Consider the following 12,186-nt stretch of genomic DNA (forward strand, 5'->3'; position numbering starts at 1 on the left):
GACTGTGGGTACTTGACACTGGACTTCTGGCATTTTGGCATTTCCTTCTCCCCAGTCTTCCTCCAGACTCTGGCACCTTGATTTCCGAATGACATGCAGAATTTGCCTTCATCCGAAAAAAGTACTTTGGACCACTGAGCAACAGTCCAGTGCTGCTTCTCTGTAGCCCAGGTCAGGCGCTTCTGCCACTGTTTCTGGTTCAAAAGTGGCTTGACCTGGGGAATGCGGCACCTGTAGCCCATTTCCTGCACACGCCTGTGCACGGTGGCTCTGGATGTTTCTACTCCAGACTCAGTCCACTGCTTCCGCAGGTCCCCCAAGGTCTGGAATCGGCCCTTCTCCACAATCTTCCTCAAGGTCCGGTCACCTCTTCTCGTTGTGCAGCGTTTTCTGCCACACTTTTTCCTTCCCACAGACTTCCCACTGAGGTGCCTTGATACAGCACTCTGGGAACAGCCTATTCGTTCAGAAATGTCTTTCTGTGTCTTACCCTCTTGCTTGAGGGTGTCAATAGTGGCCTTCTGGACAGCAGTCAGGTCGGCAGTCTTACCCATGATTGGGGTTTTGAGTGATGAACCAGGCTGGGAGTTTTAAAGGCCTCAGGAATCTTTTGCAGGTGTTTAGAGTTAACTCGTTGATTCAGATGATTAGGTTCATAGCTCGTTTAGAGACCCTTTTAATGATATGCTAATTTTGTGAGATAGGAATTTTGGGTTTTCATGAGCTGTATGCCAAAATCATCCGTATTAAGACAATAAAAGACCTGAAATATTTCAGTTAGTGTGCAATGAATCTAAAATATATGAATGTTAAATTTTAATCATGACATTATGGAAAATAATGAACTTTAACACAATATGCTAATATTTTGAGAAGGACCTGTATCTACGTATATACAGGCGTTGGACAATGAAACTGAAACACCTGGTTTTAGACCACAATAATTTATTAGTATGGTGTAGGGCCTCCTTTTGCAGCCAATACAGCATCAATTCATCCTGGGAATGACATATACAAGTCCTGCACAGTGGTCAGAGGGATTTTAAGACATTCTTCTTGCAGGATAGTGGCCAGGTCACTACGTGATACTGGTGGAGGAAAACGTTTCCTGACTCGCTCCTCCAAAACACCCCAAAGTGGCTCAATAATATTTAGATCTGGTGACTGTGCAGGCCATGGGAGATGTTCAACTTCACTTTCATGTTCATCAAACCAATCTTTCACCAGTCTTGCTGTGTGTATTGGTGCATTGTCATCCTGATACACGGCACCGCCTTCAGGATACAATGTTTGAACCATTGGATGCACATGGTCCTCAAGAATGGTTCGGTAGTCCTTGGCAGTGACGCGCCCATCTAGCACAAGTATTGGGTCAAGGGAATGCCATGATATGGCAGCCCAAACCATCACTGATCCACCCCCATGCTTCACTCTGGGCATGCAACAGTCTGGGTGGTACGCTTCTTTGGGGCTTCTCCACACCGTAACTCTCCCGGATGTGGGGAAAACAGTAAAGGTGGACTCATCAGAGAACAATACATGTTTCACATTGTCCACAGCCCAAGATTTGCGCTCCTTGCACCATTGAAACCGACGTTTGGCATTGGCATGAGTGACCAAAGGTTTGGCTATAGCAGCCCGGCCGTGTATATTGACCCTGTGGAGCTCCTGACGGACAGTTCTGGTGGAAACAGGAGAGTTGAGGTGCACATTTAATTCTGCTGTGATTTGGGCAGCCGTGGTTTTATGTTTTTTGGAGACAATCCGGGTTAGCACCCGAACATCCCTTTCAGACAGCTTCCTCTTGCGTCCACAGTTAATGCTGTTGCATGTGGTTCGTCCTTCTTGGTGGTATGCTGACATTACCCTGGATACCGTGGCTCTTGATACATCACAAAGACTTGCTGTCTTGGTCACAGATGCGCCAGCAAGACGTGCACCAACAATTTGTCCTCTTTTGAACTCTGCTATGTCACCCATAATGTTGTGTGCATTTCAATATTTTGAGCAAAACTGAGCTCTTACCCTGGTAATTGAACCTTCACACTCTGCTCTTACTGGTGCAATGTGCAATCAATGAAGACTGGCAACCAGGCTGGTCCAATTTAGCCATGAAACCTCCCACACTAAAATGACATTGATACATTTGAAGTAGTTTGAGTTTGGACTTGCTGAGAGCTCCACCCCTAAGTACCGGCAAGAATTTAAAACTACTTTCAGCCCTGGTTAGGTGAAGGTTGTTTGGACCAGAATAATGGTATATCACAATTATGTGGCTTCAATAAATCTTCATGTAAATAATTAAGAGAAGCATTCATGTTTATTTCGTGCAAGAGTAATTTATCTGTCAAAACAAGGTCGAAGTTCCCCCACCTTCGGTGAAGCGCTCAGTAAACAAACAGTGACATTTAGTGGTTTTGGTTAATAATTTATCAATTATTAGTGATGAATAACTGTTTTATTAAGAACTTTGAGCCCATAACCACAACACCAGAGGACTCTTAGAGACTTTTACTAGGCCACTCCAAACGCTTCATTTAATATTTTCTGACCCGTTTAGAGGTAAACTTGCATCTTTGGATCACTGTCCTGTTGATTAACCCAACTGCAATTGAGCTGAAGGTCACAAGCAAATGGCCAAACATTCTTCTCCTTCATGCTGGGCCTGATGTGCTGCACCGAATGATGTGCACATGTTAAGGACCAAGGTAGGAGAACCAAAAAGTTGTTTTTGTGGGTGAACCACTCCATCTCTAGTATTCATGTCACCACTAGGGAGAATGGTCCAGAGGTGGAACTATTTAAATGCTGACTGAGTAGCTGTCCGCTTCTTATGATAAAAGCTTTAATCTTAAACTGAACAATCTAAAAATTGTAATATACCCCAGTGAACATCAACATCACTGCAGGAAGGAAAGATAGCATGGAAACAGTAATGATTTAACTTTTTCTTTAATGTGTTAAAGGTCTGTAAAAATATTTAAAGGTTTTAGCCCTTTTCTATCTAATGTAACTGTGTCAAATGTGTTCGGAGTCATTTTCTTTGTTTTACCTCCTCAAAAATGCTAAATAAAAAAGTTTTAGTAGTCTAGTTCTGTAGTTCTTCTTTATTTGTTTTTAGATACATAAGTGTGAAAATACGTATGAAGCTACAGACATAATTTGATCCTGTTTGTGAAGCCTGATTCCAAATCTTCTGAAGTCAATAGGTGGAAGGTTTTGTTTCAGCTGTTTTCCAGTCCTGATCTACGGGGCATAGTTTCCTATGCTAACACACCTTATTGAAAGCTATGGATTGCCTCCTTATCATGTCATCAAGTTCTTCAGAAGCTTCTTAAAACCCATCAATTAAAAGCAGGGATGATGAAACAGAGAAACACGTAAAACACACAGGACACAGTTGGGAGACACTGCTTCAGGCATTCATATTACTGAGATATAATGCCTTGCAAAAATACACATGCAACTTGAGGTTTTTCACAATTGTCACATTACAACCATAAACTGATTTATTGTATTTAGTGTTTCATATGATAGACCAACACAAAGTACTGTATCGTTGTAAAGTAGAAGGGAAATTATGTATGGTTTTCATTTTTTAACAAATCAAATCTGAAAAGAGCATTAATCAGAGAAACAGCCAAGAGGCCATTGTAGCTCTGATGGAGCTGCAGAGATTCGCAGGTGGAAGACTCTGTTGATGGTACTATTAGCTGTGCACTCAGCAAATCTGGTCTTTATGAAAGAAAAGCTAGGATAAATATAATTTTAATAATGCTACAGCCTCTTTGAGGAAAGAGCAAACATGTTGAAGAAGATGCTCTGGTCACATGAGACCAGCATGCAGGATGCTGTGTGTGGCAGAAAACTAACACGGTACATCCCCTTGAACACACTATCCCTACAGTGTAACATGGTGTCTGCAGGATAATGCTGCGGAGAAGCTTTTTATATCCAGGGAGAAGGAAGCTGGTCAGAGTAGATAGGAAGATGGATGTAAATAAATACAGGACAATCCAGGAACAAAACCTGTTAGAGGCTACACAAGGGCTACAAAAAATACAGCCAGAACGACAATAGGTCCTCAAAAGATGGAAGAGAATTATCTAAACCATTCAGAGAATATTTTTCTAATAGAATGCTCCAGTCAAAGTCCTTAGTCCAAACAAAAATCTGTGTCAGACTGGATTACTCATGTATAGCGAAACTCTTCATCCTGTCTGACTAAGCTTGAGCTGTTATCAAAGAAGAATAGCCGGAATTTCACTCTGTGGATGTGGAAAGCTGGCAGAAACATTTTCAACAAGACTGTGTGGCTGGAATTGCAACAACAGGTGGTTCTACAAAGTATCCCCTCAGTGTATTTGAAATTTCTGCTGCTTTAAAAATTAAAACATTTCTAGTTAAATTACATTGCATTTTGTGTTTGTTGTATGACAAAATTTGTACAAGTTCAAGGGGTATGACTATACTTGTAACTCATTAAATGCGGACATGTCTTAAAACCATCTTGAGTCATGTTATCCCTTCTCTTTTCCAGCAGTGAATTCTCGTTCAGCCCGTGTGCTCTTCTTCCTGGTTGCCCCAGGTCATCTCATCTTCCTCTACACCATTAATTCCCTGAGAGGGGGTCACACCACCCTGACACCTATCTTCATCACCTTCTACATGGTAGCTGCTCTACTGCAGGTACACATGCATTTCTCTCACTAATCCAGTCCACCGTAAAACAGGAGATTGTATGTTGTCCTTCCAAAACGCTGAATGTTTATGAAAGTTGTCCTTTTAACGTCAGTGATCTTTTTTGGATTTATAATGGAACGTTACAAGCTTTGTTTAGTTCTAAGTCAGGTTTTTCATGTATCTTTCTACTCAGCTTCTATCAGCTTTAACCTAAACTGATGCTGTTTTCTTTGCTGAGTGCCTTCTACTGAAATATTACTATTATACTCTTGAAAATTGCAAGAGGGCAGCAGCATCGATAAGGAGGCGGAGAACATGGTCCTCTCGGACTCTATGTCTCCAACCTCCCCCGGAATCTGGTCGAAGCTCTCCTGGAGGTGGGAGTTGAATACATTCTTGGCCGAGGGCTCCGACAGACTTTCCCAGCAGACCCTCACTATGCGCTTGGGCCTGCCAAGTCTTTCCGGCTTTCTCCTCTTCCACCTAGTGTCCAAGACATGCTGCCGAAGGTCTGAAGACACGACAACAAAGTCGATCATCAACCTCCTGCCCTTATGTTTGAACATGGTGTTCATTATTGACAATTTGTGACTAGCGCAGAAGTCCAATAATGAAACATCACTCGGATTCAGATTGGGGAGGCCATTCCCCCCGATCACGCCTCTCCAGGTGTCACTGTCATTTCCGACATGGGCATTGAAGTCCCCCAGCAGAATAATGGAGTCCCCGGGAGGGGCACTATGGAGCACGCCCAACAGGGACGCCAGGAAGGCCGGGTACTCTGCACTGCAGCTCGGCCCATAGGCCGAAACGACAATCAGAGATCTTTCCCCAAGCTGAAGGCACAGGGATGCGACCCTCTCATCCACTGGAGCAAACCCCAACACGAGACGGCTGAGCTGGGGGCAACAAGCAAACCCACCCCAGCTCGCCGGCTCTCCCGCGGGCCACTACAGAGTAGAAGAGAGTCCAGCCTCTCTCGAGGAGATGGGTTCCAGAGCCCACGCTACGCATGGAGGTGAGCCCGAGGATTTCTAGTCGATATCTCTCAACCTCCCGGACAAGCTCAGGCTTCTTCCCCCCCAGCCAGGTGACATTCCACGTCCCTAGAGCCAGCCTAAACATCCAGAGATCGGGCCGCCGAAGTCTCCACTTTCACCCGCTGCCTGATCCTCTTTGCACCGGTCCTTCACGGTTCCCCCTGCAGGTGGTGGGCCCACTGGGGAATGGCCTCGCGTTTCTCGTTCGGGTTTGGCCCGGCTGGGTCCCGTGAGGAGCAACCCAGCCACCAGGTGCTCTCTGACGAATCCAGACCGCAGGCCTAGCTCCAGGGTGGGACCCTGGCTCCGCCATACCGGGCGACGTCACGTGCCTCAATTGTGTGTCAAGTCAAGTCAAGTTTATTTATATGGCGCTTTTCAGCAACAAGGCACTCAAAGCGCTGTACATGAGGAAAAACATTACAATGATACAGAAAATCAAACACTTAATTGACTATTTAATTGACATTAATAATACTCATGCGTGGTCCTCATGAAGGTGTCTTGAACCGCTTTGTCTGACCTGTCACCCAGAGCGTGTTTGCCATAGGAGACCCTACCAGGGCCACTTAAGCCACAGACAACATAGCCTGTAGGATCATTCGAGCACTTGAACCTCTCCACCACGTTAAGGTGGTGGTTCAAGGAGGGGTATCTGTATAAAAAAATCAGTCAGTACATGCAAGTGACAGTTCTTAGTGTATGTCTCAGTAAATGGTTTCAGTGGCATTACCTAACTGAATGTATATGTGGTACTGGATTTAATGACCTGGACTAGTTCAGCATATGATTTGTTAAACAAACTATGGCAGAGGTGCAGACAAGACATATTTTAGGTATTATGCTTTCAGGTCTGAGGTCATCTTAATGTGTCAGCTGGTTTTAACTGACAAGCCGTATACTTTAGGTTGTCTTTAAGGATTTTCTTCAATCTCCTAAAATGGCATGCAAAGAGAACAGCTGAAAATACTATTATGTTAGCACTACTATAGGGTGTTGGTACTGTAATCTTGTAATCTGACCAGATCATGTCACAAACATTTTATTGGATCTCAGGTGATTGTGGCAACTTGTTAAACACAGGTATAATGTGTTTAAATTGGGTCTGCTTTGCCTTACTACAGGTCGCAATCCTCCTGTACCTGGCTGACTGGATGGTTCACTGGATGTGGGGCCGAGGCATGGACCCTGACAACTTCTCCATCCCGTACCTGACCGCTCTAGGGGACCTCCTGGGAACCGGTTTCCTTGCCCTCTGCTTTCATATGCGTTGGTTCATCGGGGACAGAGACTCCAACTTAGGCAACTAAATTAATGCAGACATACGCACAAAAAAACTAAACTTACACATACTGTAAGCTTGCATGCAAAAACAGTGATGAACATCACTCGTATGCCTGAGTCTGAAAGTGGACATCTACAATAAAATCTCCTGAAGGGCTCTGGATGAAGGTGGTATTATAAGAATTTTATCCTCAGGATATCAGGACGCTGTTTTACTGTTGGAACAGCAGCAGCGTGTAAATCCTGACAGAGTCTTGCTGTCACCACGGAACACAGACCTCTTCATCTCAACCATGCAAAAAACGGACCAATGGTAGATCCAGCTTCACAGCCTCCTCTGCTCCTTAATCTTACTAAACGCCTAAGTCCTGGCACTTTTATTAATAATAATTATCTTTAATGAACAATGCATTTCATATGATTTGATATCTGTTTATGTGCATTGCAAGTCCTCATTATTTTCAATGGGGACATAAGCCCTTTTGTTTAAAAACAGCATTTAAAACAAGATTGAAAAAGAGCACAAAACTCCCCACACATTGAAATGAGCCTAAAATGAATGCTTAATCACCAAGTGTAGTTGAATTAACTCTAAGGTTATATCTTGTGTTGGTCAAATGCATTTTTTTCCTCAGTTGTTATGCTTCATTACAGTAGCAAACAAGGCTTTGGTTTTTCTTAAGGGGACTGGATGTAAATTCCTTTTTAGCGCAGCTTCCAGGTCTTGGGGACAGGAAGCTCTCCCTGTGTTTGCTGTCCCTCATACTTGATGTTGAAAACTTAGATTAATGTTGTGAACTCACCTCAAACTGCTTCCAGCCTTTATGCAGCCTAATGTTGATGCATATTCCACACAAATCAAGGGTCGTATTGAAAGCACTTTACCGCCATCTAGCATACAAAACATCTAAATGTATATCTATTGTGTGTGCTACATTTAGAAAAAATTATCTCTACTTAATTTAGCATCTATTTAACGGCAAAATCGCAAATAATTTATGTTTTCATATAATGGTAAAGAAATTCAGGCAGTAATAGGTTAATATCAAAAACGGCAGGTATTTTGTATGTGTATTCAAAGAACAATCTGGCCTTTCTATAAAAAACATACACAGGCATGTGTTTGTCAGAGCACCTAAGAGCTTCCTGCAGAAGTCAAGAAAGTCTTTTTTTATGAAAGAATATCACCAGATTTCTAGTTTGTTTTCCAGCTCAGGCAAACAGTAAGGGACAAAAGTGACTCAGCACAATGCTATGCATGAAAATTAAGCTGCAAAGTTGACTACTATAATAGATGGGGGGTTCAAAGATGGTGTTTAAACATGTTTTAAATTGCTAGGACATGCTGACTTAGCTTCATGACAGTAGATGAAAGATACCGAGAGCTGATATGCTGCGTGGAAATTGTTGGAGCATTAACTACTGTCGAAGTGGTAGACTGATCAGTGATGTCTTTAAGTTCCAGATCTTGTGTTTTTTTTTATTTTTATTTATTGTTTATGGTCAGGCATAGGCTGTATCAAGGCAGACCAAGGTTTTAGGAGGTTCCAGTTTCAAAACCACAGAAATTTCTCATCATACTGTTTGTTCAGTTTAAAGTTCTGGTAATGAGATGCCAGAGAAAGTGCAGATTTGACTGGAGTAATGCAAAGCTGCCCCATTCCCACAAGCTGCTGCCAGTCAGCTGGCTGAAATAAGGCGCCTATGTTTTCTCATATTTTTCTGCACCAAAGATCAGTTTCACTTTTCGGAAACCTACAGTTGCCTAGATAACAGCCAGTGAAGGTCTGGAAACTCAGCAATGTAACATCACTCTTATTAAAATAACACTGTTTTAAAACAACAGTTGTCAGGCTACGTTTTTGCTAAAATTTAAAAACAAAAGCAATTAGATCTTGTCATTTTCATTTAAAATTCTTTTAACAAGAAAGTGCATTATTTTTACTATCTATTGTACCATGAGAATTTCATACCAGCTCATGTTTTAATTTAAATGCTGGTTTTGCCCTCTATTTTTAAATTCACAAAATGAGCCACATTTAGTTTTTTTTAGGCTGCCCACAAGCTCATTCACTTACACTCGGTTTAAAATCTCAGTTCACACCAGCTGATGGAATGGCTACGTTTTGCTAAATCAATTTGCTCCAATGAAATTGCCTTAAGCAGCTTGTCTGTGCTAATATGTACGGGAACAAAGAGAAAGGGAGTCCAGCAATGAGCCAGCTAACACAGCTCATGTTGCACTATCCGCTAAGATTAATCCTAAGGCTGCTATGAAGCACTTAAATAAATAAAAGATTGTTTTTAAACAGTTAAAAGACCTCTTTAAGACATCTTTAAAATAACTTGTAGGAACCCTTTGTGTTAGCAACTGCTAGCTAGAACTGTGTAAATGAAATAGCAGATGAATATTTTGTTATTTAGAAACGTGTTACCTCTTTCAACACATTGTTTTTCAATTGAGGTGATGTAAAACCATAGAAAAATGCTAAAATGATAGGAGATTAAAAATATACCAACTCCAAACACAACTGTGGGACTTTTTCTAACAATGCTCGTTCAGTAGCACTAGCAACAATTCATGCTAAATAAACCTATTAGCATGGAGTTTTTTGATAGAATATGATGAAGTTTGACAAAACAAAAGATACAAATTATTTATACAAAGAACTTATTACAAGAAACCAGTGATAGTTTAGTAAAACATTGTCTAGTGTAAATAATTTAATTTGTTATTTAACTGTCATGCACAAAACATCCATCACCTGTTTCTGAGTTTTTTCTTTAGTCGTCCTATGCTAAAAACAATACAGTTCTTTTAACATCCATCTGTATTCTGGGATGAGTCTGAACTCCACATTAATGGATGAGATTTATTTGAGGACAATAATCTTCAACAGTGTTTTCCTGTTTCAATTCAGAATGTCTTCTTCTTCCCATCACCCCACACAAATGACCTATTATCAGACCAGCTTTTCCTGAATTTATTGGCCTACAGTTGTTTGAGCCATTTGGACACACTGTAACATGTAAAAAAAAAAATCATGTTATGTTTGATTTTTATGTTTGTTTGTTTGTTGATTTTATTTCAAGGGGGCCAACAGAATGCACAAGCAGGGCACATAGTGCGGATGTGCAAAAATCTATTCTCATTGTTGAAAATCCCTTGCTTTATGGTCTTAAAGATGTTTTTGAATGTCAGGTCTTGTTTATTTTTTTGTATTCCATTTCTTTTTCCTAATCTTTTTAGCTTTTGGAGATGATTGTTTTGTTTTCTAAATTAAATCAAGCAAACAGCCATTTATAACAAAAAACATTCTGTGCCATTCAAATGCTTCAATGTACTGTAGATTGCCAACTCACCACCAGATGGCACTGCAAGAACCTGTGCTCCGGATTCAAATTGTCCACCCAGAGAGGTATTTGCCACTTTGCCTTTGACTTTTCTCCAAAGTTTGAGCAACATTCTTCCATCATCTCTTATCAGTTTGTATCCTTGACACTCTATCAAACCGGTGCCAGCATTCTGCCTCTACTTCAATGGAAAGTTGTGTATACTTCTATAAAGAGGCAAGTAATGCTACATCTATTTATTTTTAGAAGCACACAAAGCAAATTGTACATACTATATTTATTCTATATATAAGGTTGTTCATTTTGTCATTTTCTTTTGACTCGGTCCATTGTCATCCATTGCTGTCTGATTTCCTATCTGCAAATGGCCACTGGCCAGCATTTTGGTATTGCCTGTAACATTGACAGGAGTGAACTTAATGACTATCGCAGTGCCTAATGGGAGTCTTCACATGGACAGATTATGTGAAAAAGTGCCCCTCTTAAAAGGAAGAAAGTATCCGTCGATGAAATGAGACAGTGTTAATCTGTCAGAGCCAAGCTCAACTCAGAGTAACCAATCAGGAGTTACCTAAGCTACAGAGTAGCATTTGTTTAATTAGCTTGGATTAATAAAAGATGTGCAGTGTGAGGATTGCTATGTGTAATTGTGAAAATGACTGTATGGAATTAGAGCTGGGAGCATCACTTTTTGCTCATGTGGTTCAGCAGTCTGGTAAACAGGACAATTGGGAATCCCTAGAAATAAGCTTCCAAAACTAGAAAATGTTCTAAAACCAATCTAATATCACTCACCGCCCAGCTTCTGCTTTGTATATCCCAGTGCTTTAAACTATTAAGCCCCATAGGGAATCCCACTGACCATGAGGCTGCCAGCGTCAACAGCAAGACTGAGCTGTTAAATCAAAATGTCCACCTGTCCACTACGCTGCCTTTAAAGAAAACTGATGTAGACACAGGCAGTCTTGTAACGTCTGACGTCTTTTACATGTTTGTCTTCTAAAAGTCCCCCTTCTGTGAGGCAGGACGAAGGCTTTCTCTCTGCAGGACACTGTAATTTGCTGGAAATAAATAAATGACTATATTATTTCATACAGTTGCTCTGTTTGAGTGTACTTTTTTGTCAGATCTACTTTACCTGTGAATTTTATTTACCTACTGACAAGAATCCTTACATAAAGTTTAGAACAAATTAATGAGTTTTATTTAAAATCATATTTAAAGCTCTTTGGGTCCCTTCAGATCCAGGAGGGGAAACCAACTTTTTCCTTGCGACTTTCTTTATCCCAAGATCCCAAGTTCTGGGTCTTTTTTGGGTACTGCTACTAGTTGGACATGCCCAAAGGGAGGCTTCCAGGAGGGATCATGAACAGATGTCTGAGCTACCTCAGCTGACTCTTCAGTGCGAAACAGCTCTTGGTTTGGTTATACAAGGATCAGCACCCCCCACAAAATGCATTTGGGGAAATGATAGTGACGCTTCTTCTGATCCACAAACCTATGTGGACTAGACAACTAGTAGTTTTACATAGGTAAACAGCCGGTCCACTGTTGCAGGACGAAAGCTACATTGCTTTCTGAATCCAAGGTCTGAGCCTCCCACCAAACACTCTAGAGTAAGCTCCCAGGGAGGCCAAGATGTGCCAGGTGGAACGCTTTCTCTAGTCGCTTTTATTAAAAACTGGATCCACCACCTGTCTCTATAACACCTCAGATGTTTCCTCGGCCCTCCTGCACAACCTTACAACGTCCAAAGTCTTCTCAAGGCAAAAAGTGTCCACTTCTGGTGCCCTGCCATCTTGCAGCTTTTTAATTATTCTCCTGA

General features: G+C 41.5%; 1 protein-coding gene across 2 annotated transcripts in view; it reads left to right on the top strand.

Moving 5' to 3' along the window:
* Positions 1-11,457, top strand: part of slc41a1 (solute carrier family 41 member 1) — a 62,953-nt gene extending 51,496 nt beyond the window's left edge. The window contains exons 10-11 of one of the 2 annotated variants that reach the window (XM_047347787.1): positions 4,541-4,689; positions 6,848-11,457. In XM_047347787.1, coding sequence (XP_047203743.1) covers positions 4,541-4,689; positions 6,848-7,033 — 335 coding nt within the window. In that variant the 3' untranslated portion in view covers positions 7,034-11,457. The remainder of the gene's footprint in view (positions 1-4,540; positions 4,690-6,847) is intronic. The other variant, XM_047347788.1, reaches the window with a different exon arrangement.
* Positions 11,458-12,186: the final 729 nt, after the last annotated feature.

This window comes from Girardinichthys multiradiatus, chromosome 20, assembly GCF_021462225.1.
Source record: "Girardinichthys multiradiatus isolate DD_20200921_A chromosome 20, DD_fGirMul_XY1, whole genome shotgun sequence".
NCBI lineage: Eukaryota > Metazoa > Chordata > Actinopteri > Cyprinodontiformes > Goodeidae > Girardinichthys > Girardinichthys multiradiatus.